This window comes from Monodelphis domestica, chromosome 1 (assembly GCF_027887165.1).
Source record: "Monodelphis domestica isolate mMonDom1 chromosome 1, mMonDom1.pri, whole genome shotgun sequence".
NCBI lineage: Eukaryota > Metazoa > Chordata > Mammalia > Didelphimorphia > Didelphidae > Monodelphis > Monodelphis domestica.
Window position 1 is genome coordinate 724,282,637 of NC_077227.1, and position 24,441 is coordinate 724,307,077.

General features: G+C 47.4%; 1 protein-coding gene across 1 annotated transcript in view; it reads left to right on the forward strand.

The window, feature by feature from the left end:
* Positions 1 to 23,437, forward strand: part of RNF103 (ring finger protein 103) — a 28,342-nt gene extending 4,905 nt beyond the window's left edge. Inside the window, exons 3-4 of the mRNA XM_001363640.3 lie at positions 16,647 to 16,762; positions 21,327 to 23,437. Coding sequence (XP_001363677.2) covers positions 16,647 to 16,762; positions 21,327 to 22,875 — 1,665 coding nt within the window. The 3' untranslated portion in view covers positions 22,876 to 23,437. The remainder of the gene's footprint in view (positions 1 to 16,646; positions 16,763 to 21,326) is intronic.
* The last annotated feature ends 1,004 nt before the right edge of the window (positions 23,438 to 24,441 follow it).

The window sequence follows — 24,441 nt, forward strand, 5'->3', positions numbered from 1 at the left end:
TGCCACTGCCGCTGGTGACTGGGCAGCTTTGACTACAGCATCTGAGGGAGTGAAGGAAAGATCTAGTGCTTGTGTTCAGCTGTGAGACCATTGTCTTTTTCTCTTCCCATTCCCCAGACCTTAATGGATGGGTGTGTGATTTGGTTGTTCTGTCTGTTTTTGAAGCCCTTTAAAAACAAACAAGAGGCATTGTTTGGACAAACTTTTAATGATGGCTCTGGAAATGAAAATGCAGCAAAGAGCAGAGGTGCCAGTCAATATCTGAGCCCCACGTTACCATTTTAGCCCTAGCAGTCATCTCTTGAAAATTCAAAGCATCTTCAATAAAATGATGGAATTTTAGAGCCAATAGGAAGCCCACTGATAATTAAGCCCAGCTCCTGCATTTTTAAGGTGGGGAGACTGGAAGGGACTTGCCTAAGGTCATCTGGCTGGGCTGAAGGGCTTAGAGATCCACTGGAGTTGTATTTTTTCCTTCTTTTCCTTGGAGCCTGGAGGGAACAAGGTAGAATAGAAAGAGGACCTGGCAAGGAATCAGGAGGCCTGGATATGGATGCCAGTAGCAGTACCACTGACCCTGAGCCAAGTCACTTACCCTCTGTGCTCCAGACAATATCATAACAATAGTGAGCATTCCTGGAGTGATTTCGTGTATGCTTGGCACTCCACATCCTCCTTGGAACCCTGGCAAGATGCCTATTTTATACATGTAGAAACTGAGTCTGAGAGATTCACTGAGAGTCACCCGAGTGAGGATCTGAGGCAGAATTTGAACTCGAGTGTTCCTGCAGAGCCCAGCCATCTCCTGAGTCATTTGTAGTGCACATATAAATGGAAATGCAGTGTCGGGTCATTGGAACCACTTCTCCAGACGAGCCCGAGTACCTGACTCAGTGACCCTGGCAGTTAGGGGGACCAGGGCCTCTTCCCCCAAAGTGCCTTGTGTTCCCTTTGTGTGTGCTATTTTCCTGGAAGGCAGGCTTGTCAGATTCCTCCTCACCTGGCACATCGCAGGGATTCCATAAATGTTTGTTGATTGATTCATTGAATGATGATAACAGCTCCTATTTCTGTAGTGCTTTAAAATTCTCAAAAGGCTTTCTATTCATTCTTTCTCATTTGTTCTTCACAATTCTGTGAGGAAGACGGGCTATGACTGTCCCTGTTTTATGGCTGGAGAAACTGAGACGCACAGATTGCAGAGAAGGAAGACTGTCTCTTGGGCCCTCCGGGTTCCCCAGCTTCCGTCAGTCATGAGCTCTGGGATCTGTGGCTTCTTTGACTTGCTTGGATTTGTGTGAAGGAACTTTTAACTTGTTTCATTTCCTGCCCTTGTTTCTCTGAGGGCTTCCCCGGCAAGTCTTCGATGGGTTTAACCAGGCTAAAATGTTCGGGACGGTATATTGGCTTGCCTGTCCCATTGCTCTCTGTTCTAGGTCTGTTGGCCGCGGCAGTTTTCTGTGTCCATGAATATTGACTTTGCAGGTTTAAGCTCCCAGGCCCAGAAGTTGTGGTCTTTCTATCGCCTGAGTTTGTGCGGGCCAGGAACAGATTCCTAAGGACTGCGTGGAGTAGATGCTGGCGTGTAAAGATTATGCAGACTTTTTGATGTCCCAGCAAAGTTGCTCCCAAACAGGAACTCCTATATTGGGTATCAAGAGCTAGACGGTGCCAGGCCTAGAGATGGGAGGTCCTGGGTTCAAATCTGGCCTCAGATACTTCTTAGCTGTGTGACCCTGGGCAAGTCACTTCACCCCCATTGCCTAGCTCTTACCAATCTTCTGCCTTGGAATCAATACCCAGTATTGACCTTTTGACTTGTGGGAAATTAATGCTGAGAAACCAAAAACTTGGTCCTGGTGGGTCTTTGCCTTGGAATAAGCCTTTAGCCAGAAGAAGGCAGTACTGATGGGATGTTTTGGGAATCCATGATTTTCCACCAGGGAAGGTGGCAGCTGCTGTATTTTCTTAGACAGTCTTCAAGTTCTTCACCTGGAAACCAGCTTTCTCGTGATGAACTTCTCAGGACTTAGCCACCCTGGTCTAGTCATTGGCTGGGTTTGTACTGCAGGGCTTGGGCTCTGCTATGATGACCCAGAGGCCGACATCAGGGGAGAGAGACCCATTGGTGGTTCACACTAAGATATTTTCCCAGGCGCAGTAATAATCTAGGATAGACTCCATCTCCTCTTCTTTTCCTTGGTTTTCCTTGTGCTTCACGGCAAGCACGGTGAGATGTTTGGCTGGGGCTCATGGTGGGGTCTCCAGCAGTGGAACTCAGGTAACTAGACTAATAAAGAATTGCCCCTGGACACGGGTACTCTGAGCCGACTCATCTCAGCTGATCAGGACAGAAATCCTTCCTCTAAGCCTTTTTAAGGGCTATGGCTTTAGCTCGCTTTGTCTTGGTTTTAATCATAATTAAAATTGAAGCTTGCTGGTGCTGAAGAAATAGATCCTTTAGGTCATCACTACTCTTTTTTTTTTTAAACCCTCAACTTCCATCTTGGAGGCAGAAGAGTGTAAGGGCCAGGCAATGGGGATTAAGTGACTTGCCCAGGGTCACCCAGCTGGGAAGTGTCTGAGGCCAGATTTGAACCTAGGACCTCCCATCTCTAGGCTTGGCTCTCCATCCACTGAGCCACCCAGCTGCTCCCTACTCTTTTTTTTAACTAGCACTGTCATCATCAAATAGGCAGAGAGAAGTCAGCTTAAAGGGGCTCAGTGTTAAGTGTTATGCTGCTTCTTCTCTATCTGCAGGATCTATTTTCATTTGTATCTGATACATCAGGTTTTGCTCGCTCCAAGTGCCTTGGGTTCAGATGGGATAGGCTTAGGGAGGCCGCTGGCAGAGGAAACTCCCGGGTGAGGAAAGTCCATGCAGGTTGGCCCCATTTCTAGGAAGTAAAGAGGGACTGTGTGGGTCCTCAGAGGGGGACATGTGCACAGAGGGTGTCACCCGAGGCTTGCCCGAAAGCCCTCCCAGCTTCCAGGCTGCTCCCCACCCTCAAGGGGATCCTTGTCCCCCCACTGTTCTCTCCATTGCCTGACTCCAGTTAGCTATAGTCCTCTCTCAAGTGTGGTTTCCTTCCTGAGCCATGAAGAAAGAGTTTAGGGAGGCGGCACGCTGCTGATGATAGCTCTCCACACATCCCCACGTACGTCCTGGGGTTTAAAAAAAATCAATCAAGCACCATAGAGAGCCCTGTGAAAAGGTATCCCATGGTGAGCATGGTGGGGGCACAGGGAAGGGAAGGGGAGGGACCTGAGCCTTTAAGAGGACTCCTTTACCAGCCACCTCCCTGGAGCCTTCAGTGCCCAAAGCACAATGCTGTAAAGGAAAGAAGAATTGCCCCTAATGCCTACTTGGAGTGCTTTTTCTCTGCCTCATAGCTAGTAATAAGCTCCTTCTCTGAATAATCAGGACAAGTGGCTCTTCCTCTTTTTCCCTGCATTACAGTAGGGTTCATTAACTCATCACCGTATGGAAGCTGAGGGCCACCACATGCCTCTTCTGAGCTCCTCTTGTCCTTGACTTTGTCTTTTGTGTCCTCTGCCATGTGAGGAGTACCAAACAGACTTTAATGTTCTGGAAGAGGCCATGCCGTGGCACTGGCTACAAGCTAGAGTGGGGGCTGTTCTTGCTCCAGCCCTCTTTCTGAGAGCTTATGTGCCATGTGGCCTTGATGCTGGCCCTGGTGCTCATCTAGGCAGGACCCAATCTCTCCAGGCTGTTTGCTCCTCTAGACTACCCAGGATGGAAATGCGAGTTATCGTTCTCTCTCCTAATGAACACACGAAGAAAATGGCTTTGCCGGATTTTATTTCTCGTGACGTTGTTTTCCATATGCTCTTCATCGCAGTCATTCCTGGTCCTGGGCTTCTGCTGCCAAGGGTAGCCATTGTCCAGGAGCTGCAGAGTCCTCCCTGTAGCCACACAACCCTGAGTTTCCTTAGAGGCAAATAGCCCCGGTGCCTAGAAGGCTAAGCAAGAGCAGAGGAAAGTCCATTGGGTTTTTTTCCTTAGTTCTACTGGCTTCATCTCATAGCTGTATTTTTTAACCTCTCTGCTGCTTCGGTCATGGCCAGAAGAAAGTGAATACTGCCTGCTGGAGTCTTACAGGATTACAGAAGAACTGTAGGTCCAAGGTGACAGCCAGGTTTATCTAATGTACCCACTGCCCCAGGAAGGAAGCTAGAGTGTCTCCTGGATGAAGCCTTTAGGTCAGGAGATCACACTGTTTGCAAAACTGTTGTGTCCCCAAATTGTCTGAAGAGTTAAGGCTGGTTTTTTTTTTTTAACTTGTCTTCCCTTTTAGAATTAATACTATCAGTTCCAAGGGAGAAGAGCAGTAAGGGTGGGCAGAGAGGGTAGCTGGGTAGCTCAGTGGATTGAGAGCCAGGCCTAGAGATGGGAGGTCCAAATGGTCTAGGTTCAAATCTGGCCTCAGACACTTCCCAGCTGTGTGACCCTGGGCAAGTCACTTGACCCCCATTGCCTAGCCCTTACCACTCTTCTGCCTTGGAACCAATATACAGTATTGACTCCAAGATGGAAGGTAAGGGTTATTTTTTAAAAAAAGAAGAGCAGTAAGGGCTAGGCACTTGGTATTAAGTGACTTGCTCAGTTTCACACAGCTAGGAAATGCCTGAGGCCAGATTTCAATGCAGAACCTCCCATCTCTAAGTCTGGCTCGCAGTGCATTGAGCCCCTGAGTTAGTTCTGCTTTCAAAAGTTCCTAATCTTTGGCTAATATGACAGTAAAGAAAAATAATAAATGCTGGCAAAATTGGGACACTAATATATTGCTGGTGGAGTTGTGAATTGATCCAACTATTCTGGAAGACAATTTGGAGTTATGCTCAAAAGACTTTAAAAGAATACCTGCCCTTTGATCTAGCTATACCAGTACTGGGCTTATACCCCAAAGAGATAATAAAAAAGATTGTACAAAAACATTCAGAGCTGTGCTCTTTGTGGTGGCAGAAAAATTGGAAAACAAGAGGTTATCCCTCAAATGGAGAATGGCTGAACAAATTGTGGTATATGATGGTGGTGGAATACTATTGTGCTGTAAGGAACGACAAAATGGAGGATTTCTATATAAACTGGGAAAGCCTCCATGAATTGATGAGGAGCAAAATGAGCAGAACCGGTAAAACATTGTATACAGAAAGTGAAACATTGTGAACGATCAAATGAAATTGACTTTGCTACTAATAGCAGTGCAGTGATCCAGGACAACCCTGAGGGACTTTTGAGAAAGAACTGTGGGAGTAGAAACTCGGGAGAAAAGCATGACTTGTCACTTGTTTATATGGGTATATGATTTGGGGTTTGGGTTTTAAAAGATTATTTCAAAAATGAATAATATGGAAATGGGTATCAAGTGATAACACATGTATAACCCAGTGCAATTGCTTGTCAGCTTCGGGAGCGGGAAGGATAGAGGTGGTAGACGACCTGAATTATGTAACCATAGGAAAATATTTAAAATTTAAAAACATAAAATAAAATAAAAGTTCCTCATCTTTATTCCCAGGGAGTAGTGGATCCTACTGTACAGACTCAAAAGATTAAATATTAGATATGTTTTCATTCCTTGATTTTTACCTGACCTAGGAAAATGGCCCAGGCAGTAGCTAAATGTCCTTTAATTGCCGTTGTCAGTTACTTGAGCCCTTCCTCAATGCTACCATTTAATTAGAATACAGCTTTTGAAACTTAATCGAAAATGCCTTGTTAGAATGAAGTACTGGCCTATAGAAAATGGAAGCTCACCTTTGACGTTAGTCCAACAGACTTGACTGAAGACATCTATAGTTAGGTTGCCCTTGATCTCTGCTAAGAGCTATGAAATCACAGAATGTCGGAGCTGAAGGAAATCCTTGCTGTTCCAGCCCCTTCACTGTGGAGGGGAGGAATCAGGCCCAAAGACTTAATGACGGCGATGAGATCAGAGCTTGGGTAGGCAAGTGGCCTTTGGACCTCTCAAGCTCTTTGTGGATCCTGCCGTCATCTAGAATGGCAGCAGGCATTCTGAGCTTTGTGTCGTATTGGTAAGGAGCCTTTTGACTGTGCCTTCCTCCTGGTCATTTATCAGTCTTGGGGCTTGTCTACTACACTGTTCTGGGACCTACTCACCATTGTAATGTAGCTATGATAGCATTTCAAAAATGGTACCCTACATGTTTGGGTTCATTCTCATTCAAAATTTCATGTATGGAAATAAGAACCCTTCTGCCCTTGGTATATAGTTTCTTCCTTTCCTCACTTGGCCCAGTAATAGTTATTATAAGCCAGAAACCTGGGGGCAGCTAGGTGGCTCAGTGGATTGAGAATGAGCCCTGGAGATGAGAGGTCCTGGATTCAAATTTAGCCTTAGACACTTCTTAGCTGTGTAACTAGACAAGTCACTTGACTCCCATTGCATAGCCCTCCTAGCCCTTACTGCCTTAGAACCAATACACAGTATTAATTCTAAGACGGAAGTTAAAAGGGTTTAAAAAAAATAAATAAGTGGGGAACCTGTCACTGGCTGGAACTGGGAGGGTTAAAGTACTGTGTCCTCAGACTTTGGGGGATGATTGTCCCACCAAGATTGGGGCATGAGATGGGATGGGGGCAGAGGGGAATGAAGGAGGTGAGGTGGACAGTATGTGGCACTTCCATAGATCTTCTGTGTTCAGTCATGAGAGAAAAGTTGAAGAAGCTGGGAAAAGAAGAGATCTCAGGAGAGATGGTGATGGGAGGAATGAAGCTCTTTTTCCTCATTTCCCCACGGCTGGGGCATGCCTTTTCCTCAATTGTAAAACAGGTTCCTGTTCTTTAGCAGGGTCTGAGAGCCCCTTCCTCAGAACGTGTGACTACAGGGTCAGACTGACTCAACTCAGCAGCACCCACCTTCAGGTCTTCTTGTCTTCCATCCCAGGCAGCCCCACTATGTGCTGCTGGCCCCTGCCTGCTGTTAGGGTAACCTAATAAACAAGCAGGCTGCTCTGGCCAGGTTATCAGAGCTCAGATGGTGACCGAGCACTTTCTGGGTATCAGGACTCCCCAGCCTTGGTTGAGGAGGTGAAGCTTGTGGGAGTGAGCAAGCCTGAAGAGTTAAAAATAACTCCTCTGTTGCCTTCTTGCAGAACCTGAGGAATGGTGGTGATTGCTACCAAATAAGGAGATAGGGAGAGCTTTATGACAACAGCTAGCCTGAATGTTGCACTCTAAGGTTGCAAAACTCTTTATAGACATCTCTTTTAATCCCTAAAATCACCCATTGCAGTGATTGATATTATAATGACCATTTTGCAGATGGGGAAACTGAGGCTTCAAAGTCAAGTGACTTGCCATGGTTACACAGTATCTGCATCAGAATTTGAACTCAGGTCTTCTTGATTCCACAAGTACTCTGTTCACTGTACCACCTAGCTGCCTGAGTTTAGAGAGAAAGATATTGTATTCTATTTTGATTATGTTCAACTTCAAATGCCTAAGGAACTTCCAAGTGGGTATATCCAACAGACAGTTAAAAATGTGTCTGGAGGGTCGTAGTTATTTAACAAAAAAGATTGATTGTTCAAATGTAAGGCTTGGACTCAGGGAGAGATGAGGTTGGGATGTGTTGATTTCAAAGGCATCTACATTGAGAGAGATGATATCTATGTCCATGGGAGCAGCTAAAATAGAGGAGGGGAGAGAGTCACTTACTAAAGACTTGGCAGCAGTATGGACAGAGCAGATTCCATTATATAAATATCAATTGCTATTATAATATGCCTTCAGATAATGACTGCAACAAGAGAATGCTTTTATTGATTTTCTGGAGGCTTAAGAATGGCCCTTAAATGGTCCTCAAATGTTAAAATTGTGTTTATTTTGTGCCTCAGGCTTTCTAGTAAATGTCTATTTTAGCTTTTAGCTCAAAAGCTGTCAAACTACAATTTTAATATGCACAATTATCTAAGTTGTCATGAACACAAGATTGTCCATATTGCCATTTGTAACTGGAACAACAGATTACACGGATCCTTAACCAGTAGGTGGGGATCTGTTAATAGGTCTCTCTTTTTTCCCCTTTTTTTCTTTTTTTTTTTATTAAATCCCTTACCTTCCGTCTTGGAGTCAATACTGTGTATTGGCTCCAAGGCAGAAGAGTGGTAAGGGCTAGGCAATGGGGGTCAAGTGACTTGCCCAGGGTCACACAGCTAGGAATTTTTTTCATTTTTAAATTCAATTTTATTTTTAGTTCCAAATTCTCTCATTGCCCCTCTCCCCTACCCACTGAGAAGGAAAGAAAAACAACTCATTAAAAATACTTACGGTCATGCAAAACAAATTCCACATAAATCTTGTTCCCAAAAAAAAAGAACAAGAATATGTTTCAGTCTGTACTATGGGTCCATCAGTTTTCTTTGTGGAAATGGATAGCTTTTTTCATCAGGAGTCCTTTGGAATTGTGGTAGATTACTGTACTGATCACTTAGCTAAATCTTTTCAGGTTGATTATTATTTCACTATTGCTGTTACTGTTTAGATTGTTTTCCTAATTCTATTCACTTCATTTTGCATCAATTCATATAGATCTGCCCGGTTTTTTCTGAAACCGTCCTTTTCATCATTCTTAGAGCATAATAATATTCCGTCGCATTCATATACCACAGCTTGTTCCGTCATTCCAGAATTGATAGACGGCCCCTCAATTTCTAATTCCTGCCACCACAAAAAAAGAGCTGCTATAAAGTTCGTACATATGGGTCCTTTTCTGTTGATCTCCTTAGGAGACAGACCTAGTGGTGGTATTGCTAGGTCCAAGGGCATACGCTGTGGTTAGCCCTTCAGATGTAGTTCCAAATCCTTCTCCAGAACAGTCAGACCAGTTCACAGCTCTAGGAGCAGTCATATTTTCCCACGTCCCCTCCAGCATTTGTCACTTTACTTTTCTCTCCTATTAGCCAGTCTGATAGGTGTGAAGTGTTACCTCGGAGCTGTTTTCATGTGATTTTGAGCATTTTTTCATATGGCTAAGGGTAGCTTGGATTCCTTCCCCTGAAAGCTGCCTTTTCACATCCCTTGACCATTTACCAATTGGAGAATGGCTGCTGGGTGAATAATGAAGCCATCTTTGCTGCCACAGCACCCTCTTTCTCCCCAAGGTTTGTTGGTATAACAATTGAAATTCTCTAGAGCTAATATCGCTTAACTTTAGGATAGTTTATTAATTTAATTTTAAGTTAATTTATTAATCAGCTGCTCAAGACAATCTAAACTGGCCAGCTGACTCCCTCACTGTCTGACCAGGCGCCCAAGAGAGTAAGCAGGACAAAAGCAAGATCTTAACTCCTCTCCTGCATGCCAATATATATATATATATAAATACACCCCTTGTGACCTCACCACTTAGTCCCTCCACATGATATCCCAAGGCGTCCCTGAGGAGCCCCTGAAGAAGTGGATCTGGAGCCCCCAACTCCTCCTTCATTAATCACAGGAAGAAGCAGGTCTTTGTTCACACAAGGAAGGATGCCAACATGCCTTTTCCTCTGCCCCATGGGGCTGAGTGACTATAGTCCAACATGGCGGCTGGAGCTTATGGATTTTTCTCACCCAAGAGAGTTCCTGTTAATAAACAAATAAGGAGCAGGTCTCCGCCCTACCTCTAACAAAAGCCTGCCCAGTGAGATACCTTGAGGCCTGGGAGCAATTTTTAAAAAATTAATAGCAATAAATAAAAAGTAAAAATATTTTAGCCTGGAAGCTGGCTGACCTTCAAAACCAAGGCTTAAGAAAGGTTTCATATAAAAATTATTTCAATTTAGTATTTTTCGCTCTGGGAACACAAAGGAAAAAGGGAGATATTGTGACCCAGAATCAAGAAGACCTGAGTTTGAATATTGCTCCAGACACTTACTGGCTGTGTGACCTTAGTTTCATCTGTAAGATGAAAGTTTGGACTCAATTACCTTTTAGGATCCCCCGCCACCCCCCAAGCTATGCTCCTTTGAACATAGGATGATCAGGGCTGGCTCCCTTCCCTCTCTGTTCCTGGTGGCCTTACAGGTACTTAGAAACCATACCATAGAAAGTACACACTAGCTTGAGGGCCATGCCAGTCTCCATGACCATGAAAGATGAAGCTCAGTTTGCTTTTTCCAAAAAACGATGGCAGAAACTCCCGTTTATTTATCAAATTTTGAATCAAGTGGTGCAAGAACTTAGAGCAGCTGTGAAAACAGCCACTGACCCAGATAGTGCCTCAGGTCTAAAGTACATCAGGCAGTCTATCCCCTGAGAAGTCTAGGTTCCCCTTCTCCTTGTGCCCACTGGAGGTTAGCCTTGTCTCAGAAGAACTAAATTCTCAGTGTGTTCTGAGAGTAGGAAGAGAGCCCTGGGTGAGGGAGGACCAGGAACGTTCTTGGTGGGGGGGAAGGGAGGGTGATGTGAGGAGAGTCCTTATTTTTGTTTGCTTAGGGAAGTCCATTTAGGAGGTGAAGGATCTGGGAACAGGGCTCCCCACTGTAATAAGGGATTATTTGAATGGCAATTGATAACTAAAGATCAGGGCTATTAATCTTCTTTCTTCCTCCCTTCTTCCCTCCCCTTCCTGTTGATTCTCCTATTGGTCTCTCTAAATCAACTCAGGGTGAGTTTTATGATGTTCCAAATAAAATACTCTTTCTCTTCTCTAACTTAAGTGAGGGATTTATTGGGGGAAAAAAGAAAGATAGGGAAATGGAAGGAAAGAGGGTTTGGGGTTTCCCTAATCCTAAAATAAGCCTTAGGTTGGAGGATGGTGGAATATAGTTCAGTTTGGGAAAACGGGCTGACAGGTCTGGAAGTTCAGTCACTGTATCACGACAGAGCAAATTGGAGAGAGAGAGCTGGACTTTGTCTTTCGTCTGTCTCAAAAGCCAACAGACCACCCTCAGGCTTCAGTCTCAAGAAGCCAAGAGAATTCTCACTTTTCTATCTTCTAAGCCAAAAACCTTCAGACTTCAGTTGGTCTGAACCCCCTCTTCCAACCAATTCTCCTGGTCCCATTCCAAATCAGAATGTTCACCTTTTGAATGACAGCTCAGCTGTCCCAGCTATTCCAGCCTTTTGCAGGCTTTTCCCATTTCTCTCTCCACAATCCCCCCTTTTTCATCTTTGGAAAAAGATGCAACCAGCATCTTGTATTAATGGTACTTACCTTTTAGATACATATATTGTTACATTTCTAACACTCTAATTTTTAACCCTGCACTATGTTAAATATTCCTCTACCCTCCCAAAACAACAAATCCTAATCTAGCTTAGCTATTCTGTCTACCTAACTCCATGCTAAGTTTGGGTATAGGAAAATGGTTTAGCTAAGTAAAGAATTTCCATGAATATAGTTTTGAACAGAATAACAAATCATGTAACAATTTTAAACAATCTCAACAGCATTTTGAATATGAACCGTCTTACCTCCTAATGTCTCTAAATTCAACTAAGTAAAATGTTCTATTACTAGCAATTGTTAACCTAAAATCCTAATGTGGTCTAACTTCTATACTTAAGTAGTTTTTCTGTCTGCCCCTACTTCCCCAAGACTTTGAACCAATTTTTCCAAGCTGTCCCCATAGTTAGTTATTAGAACATTAATAAATTATTCTAATATAGTTAGTGTGTTAGGTCATTAGTATTTACACATGTACATAGGTTATATCTAGACAGATTTACATATGTACAACTATAATTCATTGTTATTGATTTCTGTGCAAACTCATGCAGATAAGAAATTTCTGTCTGTTTGAATTTTCCACAGAAAAGTATATATCGGTGTGAATTTTGTGCTTTGCACTTACGCATATGTTCTGTACTTACCCAGTCCGTGAGATTTTTTTTCACATTGTATTTATGTGTAACATGTGTATGTATTTATGTGGTGTTAACATGTATGTTGCATTCTTACATAACGTCATGATCACACCACAGGACTCTCTTACGAGCCAGGGAGATGCATGTCTTTTCATTTTTGTATGTGACTTACACAAACAGAGAGTCTTTCACTGAATACATCAAAATCTCAGGGTTTTCACTGTGGTGCTCTCCGTGGTACGGCTGCCCTCACCTCCCTTAATATTTGGGAAACCAGATCCATCCTTTCCTTATCTTTGCCTCTTCATCTTCCTCCCATCCTTCACACCGGGCCGTGTTCCAAGGATCCGTCCTTGGCACCCTCTTCTATATGAATGTTCTCTTTTCCGAGGCCTCGTCTACAGAACTCTCGTAGTTTGTACAGGTGACAATCCGTCTCTTGACCTCAGCCTCTTCCCAGAGTTCTAGTCCTGGATTTCCGTTGTTTCCTAGATGGCTCAGCCCATACTGAAGTCATACGGGTCCCCACGCCTGCCCCTCCTCCACAGGCTCCCCTTTTCTAGGGCAGACACCAGCCCTGGTCCCCCAGGTGTGTGGAGACATGGAGGCGTCCATTGTCTTCCTTCGCGCTTTCAGTTCTGCATCCAGAATTTGCATCAACTCTGTGCTCTCTGCTCAGAGTCTCCTCTTTTCTCTCAGAATTTTGCCTTCGCCTCCTGGCAGAACTGTGTCCCCCCCAGTCTTTTCCCTCTTTGCGCCCCCCTCCTCACAGCCTGGAATATGATGGAGCCCTGAGAAGGATGAGTAACGAGGATGGCAGAACTGGGCGAAAAGGATGTGGGGAGGCTCAGAACTTTGGACCGGATCAGATGGGACCGACGCTCACAGGGCAACGTGTAACATCTGATCCTTGGGTTCAAGAAGTGAACTTTACAAGTTCTAATCCAGGGATAGGCACAGGTTCATCTGGAAAAGCAAATAAGAGGAATCGTGAACGTTGCCAGAACGCCTGCTCTGTGCCAGCCCTTCGCCGAGTGCTTTTACAGATAGGATCTCCTTTGATCCTTGCCACACCCCTGGGAGGTAGGTGCTGTGGTTATCCCTATTTTGCAGATGAGGTGACTGAGGCAGACAGTGATGAAGTGACACAGCTAGTCGCTGAGGTCAGATCTGGGCCTGGGTCTTCCCACTGCACCACCTTGCAGCCTGAGATGGGGGGTGCTTGGCAGGCTACGTGCTCCATTGGAGCCAGTCGTGGGGTGGATGGGTCAGCTGAGAAGGGGCAGGCGTGGTGTCCAGGCCTAGGGAGGCTGTGGCACCGCTGAGGTTGGCACTGGCCATCCGAGCCGTTTGGGGGTGAGGAAACGCTTGCTGTAGTGAAGTAGTAAGAGGACTTCGGGGGTGAACGCGGGGCTCAATTTGTTCTCTTTGGCCACGGAAGGAGAGTTGGACAGGTTGACGTCAATTCAGACTTGTGACCAATGGGAGCCCTCCAGGAGTGGACCGAGCCGTCTCAGGAGGTTGGGTGCTTCTGGCACTGTGGATGGCACACTGAGCCCCGAAGTCAGGGGGTCCTGGGTGCAAATGTGGCCTCATACTTCCTAGGCAAGTCACTTCACCTCTGCCGCCTCGATGGCTCCCATTGTAACACGGGGAAAGTAACAGGATGATTGTGAAGATCCAGTGGGATATGAGTAAGGCGCCGAGCACAGTGCCTGGCACATGGTGGCTATTTTATAAATGTTTCCCTCCTCCCTCCTCACTCAGACGCCTCTAGCCAAAGCTGGGGAGCCACTTGATAGATTGTCACTGAGGGGATGCTTTGGGCTTCACAGGCTGTGCTAGACCGTCGTAGAGGCCTCGCGGGCAGGCAGGTTCATAGGTCACCCCCTGGAGGGCCTGTCAAAGCTCTCTGGGTCTCCCCAAGGACATCAACCAGAAGCTCGGTTGGCTTTGGGTCTGGCCAGGCCGAGCTGATTCTTGTGGCAGGCCAAGGAGAGAACCCGCAGAGAGAGTGGGCGAGCGGCTTCGGCTTTCTCTGCCAGGAGAGCCCGCTCTGGACCGGGAGAGAGCACAGAGAGACGTCCTGGAGCATCGATCGCCACAGACGGTGCGGCCGCCCTCGGGGAGGCCAGTGACGGCAAGGGCAGAAGCGGCCCCCGGGCGGCGGTGCCGGTGGTCAGGCTGCCAGTGACAGCGAGGGCAGAAGCAGCCCCCGGGCGGCCGTGCCAGTGGTCAGGCTGCCAGTGACAGCGAGGGCAGAAGCAGCCCCCGGGCGGCCGTGCCAGTGGTCAGGCTGCCAGTGACAGCGAGGGCAGAAGCAGCCCCCGGGCGGCCGTGCCAGTGGTCAGGCTGCCAGTGACAGCGAGGGCAGAAGCAGCCCCCAGGCGGCAGGCTTCCAGTGACGGTGAGGGCAGAAGCAGCCCCCGGGCGGCCATGCTGGTGGTCAGGCTTCCAGTGACGGTGAGGGCAGAAGCAGCCCCCGGGCGGCCATGCTGGTGGTCAGGCTGCCAGTGACTGCGAGGGCAGAAGCGGCCCCCGGGCGGCCGTGCCGGTGGTCAGGCTGCCAGTGATGGCGAGGGCAGAAGCGGGCCCAGATGGCCGCCCTCGGGGAGGCCAGTGACGGCGAGGGCAGAAGCGGCCCCTGGGCGGCCGTGCCGGTGGTCAGGCTGCCAGTGATGGCGAGGGCAGAAGCGGGCCCCTGGGCGGCAGGCTGCCAGTGACAGCGAGGACAGAAGCAGGGCCCCCTGCTGGTGGTCAGGCGGTGGGACATGGACAGGGACTGGAGCTGGGGAGCCTGGCTTCATCCTCGGCGCGGGTCCAGAGCATCCTCGTTGAGGGATGCTGATGGTTATCGCCAAGAACCGGCCAATGTGGCTTCTTCCAGAGCGGCTCGTCCAGGAGCGGTTTGACACCCTCTAGTTGACAGGTGTGGACGGGAGAATGCCGAGAACAGCCTGGCTTCCATCCCGATTTTAACAAGGCGCTCCTGCCATTGCTGTGGAAAGGAGGCCGATGGAGGTTCCTGGAGGTCCTGAGTGTCCTCGATGGTGGTCTCTCATGGAGTGCCCCAGGAGTCCGGGCCTGGGACAAGGGCATAGGTAGCCTGCGGATGACCCTCGATGGAAGCCAGGCTGTAGTACAGATTATCATTGGCAGAATGACTAGTAAAATGCATTTTACATTTTCAGCGAACAGGCGTTTTTCTCTCCTTCCCTTCTATTCCTCTCTCCTCCTCTGGTTGAGAAAGAAAACCAAACCCTCTAGAATAAATACGCAAAGTCAGACCAAACAATCCCTGCTGTCCCACGGTTTGGCTTTGCCTCGATCTGAGCAGAAGCTGAAGCCTAACAGGGATCTGTGGGCAACAGGCTTTGACAAACATTGGCGGATAGAACCCACATGAACAAAAGCTCTTTGAGGGTTCAGCAATTTTTTAGACCGTAAAGAGAGTCAGAGTCAGTAAACTTGTTTACGTGTTGACTGTGTGCCAGGCATTGTGCTCAACTCTGGAGAAACAGAGCCTGGCACGAGGCAGTCCCTGCCCTCAAGGAGTGCACAAGGATGAGGGAAGGCAAGGGCTCGAATGTTTCTGGAAGCAGGGAAGGGGGTTGTTCCCAGCTGGGCGGATGCTGGAGACCAGGGTGGGAATCACCCAAATTGGTGGGAGTGGAATACAAAATGAATTCTCATAGAGTGAGATTTCTGGACATCATGAAACCCAGTTCATCAGGGCAGGAGATGATGAGGTCAATATCCCACGTGCTCTCCTTAAACTGTGTGGGATCAGGGAGAGGCTCACCATTGTCCTGCCTCTCCCCCAATCTCAGGGTGGGAGGAGGGCCAGATCTTGTGCTAAGGAGGGGGGAGTTAGGTGAATTCATTTGACAGATTGACGAGTTTCTGGACATCAGGAATTCCTGGAGAACAGCCAGATGGGACATGATGGGGTCCTGAGACAAAAAAAGTTGAACTCATGTAAGCCTATTTTAGTGATTCTTCTTCAGAATCATCTTGATGAGTGAGACATTTTTCTTCCAAATTCGAGTTGGGTGTTGTGAAAAATGAGGCACAATTTAGTCCGTGAATTTTATTTGAGCAGGCTGCAAACCTGTGAATAGTTAGAAATAAAGATTAGCCATCCTTTATTATTATGGATAATTGGGGCTTTCAACCCACTTTATTATTTATCATTTTAACATTTCAAAATTGCCTCTTCTCAGCAGCCAACATTATTGATGATTCTTTAGATCATTTCTTTGTTATCCCCACCATTTGAGGCAATTAATGAGCATTGGACCGCAGGGCAGATTCTACTTCTTTCCTCCATGATTGAGACATCTGGAAATTTGATCAGGAAATGCTGTCAGCACTTCCCGTGACTTGAACCCTGGGTGAGAATTGGCTGCGATGAATTGAGTGACAATTTGGAACTTTTACAGACAGCTTCTGTCCCTGAGAATGTCACAACACGAATTGGTCAGCACACGAGTGAATGAGTGACCTTCTGTCCCGAGGAGGAGTTATGGTTTCTGTGTTAGAACAAGGAATAACCTTTCCATGGAGTACCTGCCTTTGGAGTCTTTTCTGTCGTTTGGCTTCCCAGCTCTGGGAAGACACTGTAGGAACAGAGCTTTTTCCCCCTTTGTTTTTTCACCTAGGGATTTTCAGGGGAAACGATGACACGGCATAAGGACCAGCCTCTGGGGATAAGAATGGCTTGTTTTCAGATCAATGAATGCATCTCAAGTGTGGACCCGATTCTAATTTTGGACTCTGAAATCTATCTCTTTCCTTTTGGCTCCAGGTCATAGCGAGTGACAGAAGCCCTCTCGTGGGGAAAGTCCACTGGGAGAAAATGGTGAAAAAGGTGTCCAGATTTGGAATACGCACCGGAACCTTTAACTGTTCAAGTGATCCCAGGTGAGCCCTTCAGACCATTCTGGTCATCTAAACCCTACAGGTCTCACGAAGCCGTAATCCACATAAGGTTTATTTAAGCCGCTCGGTCAGTTCTCCTGGTGCCATTAACACTTCTGCAGGCGGAGACAAGGAATCTCTGTCCAAAGAATGTTTCTGTGCCTTTTGCAGATTCTCCCGGGTCATTTAGAATCCCTTTGGGACGTTCTTTTTTGGTGAAGCTTGTTCCTTTGATCAGAAGATAAGAGCTGTGGGCTCCCTTTTTGCTTTGACTGTTAGTGATGAAGTCTTCCATTTCAGATCTTTTCTCTGTCCCTTAACCCTGTGTGAGGGGAACCCCTCCTCCCCTAGGCTCTGACCCGATTCTGGGGACTGTGGCCTGCCTGCTTGATCTGGAGATGATTGAGATTGACCCACAAGGGAAGGGGGAGGTTAAAAGGTTCAAGACTCGGTGGTGAAAGGACGAGGGCTGAGAGAGAGCCCTGAGAGGAGCGCCCGTGCGGCTAGATTGAGGATGGGCTTTCATCTCTCTTATTCCAGTAAATAGTAGTAAACTCCATGGAAATGAAGGACCAGAGTTTTAATTTAGCTTTAATGTCCCCCTTTTGAGCTTTATCTCCTGATGCATCCGGAAGCTGCCTTTCCAGCTCCAGCCACCTTCTTAGATCCAGTCCCATAGTCCCAGCTGAGGCTGTTGCTGACTGGCTGTCCCTCAGTCACTTCAAATGCTTTGGGGTTATCCAGGGCATCCTCTCACCAATCAAGCCCAGTGGGCGGTGAGGTGCAGACAAGAGAGATGAGCACGCTGCAGGCCCACGAGGTCAGACGTCTTGCTCTGGCCTCCACTGACCATGTCTTTTGATCTCTTTTTTTCTTTGGAAAATTTAAGAGAAGCTTCTTTAAAAACACCATGGCAGAAAGCATCGGCAGGCTCGCCGCATCCATGTCTTTCCCCTGAAACCACCACAATCAAGCAAGATCTTCCCTTCCCTCCCCTGGAATATTAGGAAAGCAATTCAGATTTTTCATGTGTATACCATCGGACTGACACATTCTGTGACCAGTTTAATAATCCGGAAACACCATGTTCTTTATCTCCCCGCCGCTCATCATCTTCAGTGGTTCCTCATAGCTCTGAAAGCCTCGGACTCCTGTGACCCTTCTACATGAGGGCCTTGGACTGGCTCATAATGGACTTAGGAGTAACCCCCACGTCAAAGTTTGAGGTCCTTGGCCTGGCATTCAGAGCTCCGAGGCTGCTCACAGTCTCCCTTCCCTGACATTCCATCTCTGAACCCTCTGATCCAGTCCAGGTGATCTCCTCAGACTCTTTTGAGTACTTCTTAGCCTGGGATAGTCTTCCCACTCCTGCCTTTTTGAACCCTTTAAGAAGAGCTGAAGTTAGAGTGAGACTTTTCTTCCTGGTCGAGCCACATTCCTCCCTCCTTTTGGTGCTTTACCACTTGACCTCGCCTCGTTCTCTGCTTATTTTATGTGTTTTTGTTGTTTCTCTAATTGGATGGTAAGCTTGAGGACACTAGGGGCTGTGTTTTGTACTTAAAATCGTCCCACACCTGGGATTTGGGGAAATTGTCTTGATTTCCAGGAAAATGCACCAAAAAAGCACATATCCTGGTTTCCTGGTGAGGCTCTTCTCCACTGTGCTGCTGTAGGGGATGATTCCAAAAATCCTTATTCTTCTCTTCCTTTAGGCAAGATCTCTGCCTCCTGGTTTAGACTCCATTCTAATATCTCTTGGGGATAAAATTGGAAGGATCGCATGATCCTAAGATCAGGGATTCTCTTCCAAGCGTCTAAGTGCTGGCATTAGCTAGACTCCTTCCTAAGAATACTTATCGGGATACTCCTCTGCTCATGGGAGGCAGAAGAAATGAAAGGATCCATTTGGGCTGTTCCCCTTGAGCTAACCCATTTTTGTACATTTATTTTGGGGGTGAGAATTTTCAGAGAAACTTCTTGTTCTGCATTTTAGGCAACAAGAGACTTTTTTTTTAACTCTTACCTTCTACCTTAGAACCTTTGAACTTTGTATTGGTTCCAAGGCAGAAGACTGGTCAGGGCTAGACAATGGGGGTCAAGTGTCTTGCCCAAGATCACACAGCTGAGAAGTGTCTGTGGCCAGATTTGAACCCAGGACCTCCTGTCTCTGGACCTGAATCTCAATCCACTGGGCTACCCAGCTCCCCCCCTCCTTTTTTTTTGAGAGTCTTTTAAAATGAGCTATCAAGTAGGATTTCTTTTAGACATCTTTTAAGGAATTAGTATCCGTTCCTTGGTGCTTTTTAAGTGTGAGGTTTTCGAGCTGTAGAAAACGATTCAGAAAAGCCCTCAACATTATCATATGCTACTGTCTTGTCACCTGTAATACCTATAAAGGTGATGTGAAAAAAGTGATAGGACGCGTGACCCATGTTTGTCCTCTCAGAACCTCACAACATCCAGTTTCAGTTGTCGTGTCATCACGCGTTTCCTTCATGCACGGCGCTTCCCTGGCTCTGCTCACTGCCCTTTGCACCTGTTCACTGAAGTCTTCCCATGCTTCTCTGTGGTCATCCGATTCACTGTAGGTACTTCAGTTTGTGGAGTTCAGTCAGGCAACAAGCATTGATGGAGGGCTTGCTCTGTGTGGGAGGCATAAAAGAAGGTAGATAATCCCTGCCCACCCAGTCCTTCATAGACGAGCAGATGGAGAGCGCCTGCAGAATGAGGACAGATTGGTTTCAGGCTCATGAGAATGATACTAGGGGCATCGAGAAGGTCATTGACCCTTGAGCTGAGCCTCGAAGGGAAGATGAGGCAGGAGAGCATTCCAGGCCAGAGATGGGATGTCCAGCAAGCAGGCCAACTGGTCCTGAAGCATTTTAGTCATTTCCTATGGGTTACATTTTTCAGCACGGTAATCTTGGTGAACCTTTGGCCTTTTAGAAAAGGTATCTCTGGCAGGAAAGCAGGAAACTGGGAACAAAATTTTGTAGCAAATTTCTCAAATAAAGACCTCACTTCTCAAATCTACAGGGAACTGAACCAAATTTGTAAAAATAAGAGCCCTTCCCCAGTTGATAAATGGTCAACGAATATGAGCAGGCAGTTTTCTGAAGAAGAAATGAAAACTATCAATAGTCATAAAAAAAAATAAAAGCTCTAAATCAATAATTAGAGGAATGCTCATTAAAGTGACTGAGGTGCCACCTCACGTCCATCAGACTGGCTGACATGACAGAAAGAGAAAATGACAAATACTGGGGGTGATGTGGGAAAATAGAGAAATTTGGGGGAGGCCCATTATTGGAGAACGGCTCGACAGATTGTGGTGTGTGAATGTGACAACACCGTTGTGCTGTAAGAAGTAATGAGGGGGCGGGTTTCAGAAAAGCCTGGGAGGTTTTATGTGAACGGACACAGAGGGAAACGAGCAGAACCAGAACAGTACACAGTGAGAGCAGTTTCATAGCACCAACCATCTGCGAAAGGTTTAGCTCCCCTGAGAGCTCCGAAGGATCCAGGATGAACGGTGCTGTCCACCTCCAGAGAGAAGAACGAGGAGCTCTGAGTGCAGACTCAAGTCTAGTTTTTTACTTTCTTTATGTTTCTTATTGTGTGTATCTCTTTTTTGGTCGTTGTTCAACATGGCTGATGTGGACATGTCTTACATGACTTTATATAGGGGAAAGGGTGAGAATCTGGACCTAAAAGTACTTAAAAAAAAAAAAAAGAGCAGGTATGGGGGCAGGTAGGTAGCTTGGTGGAAAATACCAGACCTAGAAATGGGAGGTCCTGGATTCAAATGTGACCTCCGACATGTCCTACCTGTGTGACCCTGGGCAAGTCACTCCATTGCCTAGCCCTCACCACTTTTCTGCCTTGGAACCAATACCCATTATTGATTCTAAGACAGAAGGTATGGGTTTTAAAAAAACAAAGAATATCATTATGATTATTTTGAAAATTAGGAAAGTGGAGCTTGTCCAGATCCACAGAGCTAGTGAAGGTCAGACCTTGGATTTGAAACCCTATTTCCTGATTCTAAGTCTTCCATATCCAATTCTGTCTTTGAATCAGTAATTTCTTAGGGGGACACAGCTTGGTGGCTCAGTGGATTGAAATCCAGGCCTAGAAATGGGAGATCCAGGGTTCAAAGATGGCCTTAGACATTTCCTGGGCAAATCACTTAATCCTCATTGCCTAACCCTTAGAGCTCTTCTGCCTTGGAACCAGAACACATTATTGATCCTAAGACAGTTAGGAAAAAAAAAAAGATATCTTTCCCTTTGCATTTCCAGATTCCACTCTCCCTTCAGCCCCATCTCCTCCATTCTCCCCAGCCATCTTTTTACTCTGGACTTTTGCCACACCAGATTGCCCTTCACTTGTTGAGGTTGTTTAAAGCCACTTATGAAGCCCGTGGCGTGGCCGGCACTGTGCTGGGGACTAGCTGACGTTCCTGGGAGAGCGGCTGGCCATAGGATGTCCCTCCTTATTCCCCACGTGCCTCTGGTGCAGCTCGGAGGCCCATCACTCTTGGCTCATGTTTGTCCCTTTCTTGTAGATATTGCCGGAGGCGAGGTTGGATACGCTCGACCCTCATTATGTCTGTGCCTCAAACCAGCACTTCCAAAGGAAAGGTGATGCTCAAAGAATACAGCGGGCACAAGATGGAGGCCGAACATATCTTTAAGTGGATCACCGCCCACGCCGCTTCCCGCATCAAGACCATTTACAGCGCGGGGCGCCTGAAAGAGGAATGGGACAAGAGTGACCAGTACTGGGTGAAGGTCTACCTGTTCGCCAGTCTGGACCAGCCCCCCGCCTTCTTCTCGGCGCTCAGCATCAAGTTTACGGGAAGAGTAGAGTTTGTCTTTGTCAACGTGGAGAACTGGCCCAACCAGAGTTCTATGAGCGACATCGGCGTCTACGGTATGCCGTCGTACATCCTGAGGACTCCTGAGGGGATCTACAGATACGGAAACAACACGGGGGAGTTTCTGTCCCTCCGGGCCATGGATGCCTTTTTGCGCTCCTTACAGCCAGAGGTCAATGACTTATTCGTGTTGAGCCTGGTGCTGGTCAACCTCATGGCCTGGATGGACCTGTTCATCACGCAGGGCGCCACCATAAAGCGCTTCGTGGTCCTCATAAGCACCCTGGGGACGTATAACTCCCTCCTCATCATCTCCTGGCTGCCCGTGCTGGGCTTCCTGCAGCTCCCTTACCTGGACAGCTTCTATGAGTATAGCCTGAAGCTGTTACGCTACTCCAACACCACGACGCTGGCCTCGTGGGTCCGGGCGGACTGGATGTTCTACTCTTCCCACCCTGCCCTGTTCCTCAGTACGTACCTTGGACACGGCTTGCTCATCGACTACTTCGAGAAGAAGAGGCGCCGCCACCACAACGCCGACGAAGTGAACGCCAACAACCTGGAGTGGCTGTCGAGCCTGTGGGACTGGTACACCAGCTACCTCTTCCACCCCATCGCCTCCTTCCAGAACTTCCCCGCCGACTCCGACTGGGACGAAGACCCCGACCTGTTCCTCGAGCGCTTGGCCTTCCCGGACCTGTGGCTGCACCCTCTCATCCCGACAGATTACATTAGAAACTTACCCGTGTGGCGCTTCCGACGTCTCGGAGCCCCCTCTGACGAGGACGCGTCGGAGGGGTCCCCGGAGCCTGAGAATGACTCGGACGACAGCGAGAATGGCGACGCTGTGCCCCGGGACACGGCCCGGCCCCCTCCGCGAGGAGGGACCCGCGAGAGCGCCGCCTGCGCCTGTGCCCACAGATACGGTCAGGCCGGTCCCCACGCGAGGGGCTGCGGCTCTCCCGGGCCCTACGACCCAGGGGACGACGGGGAGCCCGACTGGCTGGCCTGGCCTGCGGACATGCTGCACTGCACCGAGTGTGTGGTGTGCCTAGAGAACTTCGAGCACGCGTGTGTGTTGACGGGTTTGCCCTGCGGCCACGTGTTCCATCAGAATTGCATCATCATGTGGCTGGCCGGGGGCCGGCACTGCTGTCCGGTGTGCCGGTGGCCCTCGTACAAGAAAAAGCCCCCGTACGTCCATCACCAGCCCTTGTCCAGCGACGTCCCCTCCTAACAGCGGCGCCGTCCCCCGGAAGCTCCCGCCCTCTGGCGGCCTGCCTTTTCGATGTCAGTCCCAGTGTTTTTGTGGTTTGAAGTTTAGTTTAATGTTAGTGCAGTGACCGGAAATAGACATTATGCTAACGTTCATGACAGAATCCTTCGGTTGCCTTGTGTGTCCCAACTGAATGCCTACTTAATCGTACAAACTTTTCTTTACCACCTTGGAACTGCAGCAGCGGGTGTCTCTGGTAAGCACAAAAAGGTGAGACGGAAATCCAGCCTGGCAAGAGTTGACAAGTTGGGGTTCAGCTTCTAATGAAATTGACAGTTGCTTCTCCTCAGTGTTTCCTCCCTTTTTACAGTCTCTCTGTTCAGCACCTTTGGTTGAATAATGTATCTCTGAGACATGAAATTTAAAGAAAACCTATGAAATAAATTATTTTAAACCCAGAAGGCTGCAGACTTTCCAAAATGAAATCATTTTTGATAAAGTCAATCCATATAGATAGAGATGTCTGAATATTTGATTTATCTGTAAAAACTAATAAAATATAATTTTGGTCTCTTTTACAAAAGAATAGCATAAATCATTGGAGTCTGGTTGGCTGAGAAATAGTGCTATTCCACGTTACCATTGGGTTTAAGCTAGTTTTGTCAGGAAAGAATCCCACGATGGAATTTTTTTTCCTGTTTTCAGTAAAAACGGCTGGAAGGTAGAATTGTCTCCATCCTAATCACTGACTCCGAGGTGCCTATAGGCTGAACTACTTCCCTTTCAGGGTCATTTGTGCCTCGATGATGTTAAGATTACACGCGTGGTGTTTTAAAGGACTTGAAATTACCACCTCTTATGAATAATACGAGAGTACCTCATGGGCTTTGGGGGGACCACGCAGTACTTTCAAAGAAACAGCTCCTTAGCTTTCCCTTTGGAGAAGTAGCATTGGGTTGGAGTGATGGAACAGACTAGAAATGTCACATGAACAAAGCTGATCTTTGTTGGAAAAATACCAACTCTGAGATTCGGGGCTCTCTGGGAGCTTGAGTCATCCCTTCGCTCGAGTCGGGATGAGAAATAATAAGACTTTTGTCAGATTCTACTGGGGGTGGAGAGTTGAAAGTGAATGTTCAAGATTGACAGAGTGAACTCTAAAAGGAATCAGATGCCACTTTGTTAAAGTGCTCATTTTCAGTCCGTTTCAGGCTCCTCCAATCCCTCCACACGGGCTAAAGGAGCTCTGGTTACCACTCCGTACATGGCGGCATGCAGTGGCGATGACCTTAGCCTGCCCCGAGAGGGAGAGGCTCTCTCTTCTGCAGGGGAGACAGAGGCTGTCACTTCTCTTGTTCATACCACAATCCGAGGTCCTTGCAAGGATCTCCAGTAAATCACTGTTCGTTGGTTGTTCAGCTCTCCTAGATCTTGAGGACTCTTTTCAGCTCCGACACCCTTAGGATCCTCTTAAGTGGAGAACTCACTTTAATTTCTCAGTTGGCCAGAGTCTACACCACTTACCCATTTGTCTCAGCTCCCAGAAGGTGCCTGCTAATAACAAGAAAGAGTATGGCCAACCTCAAA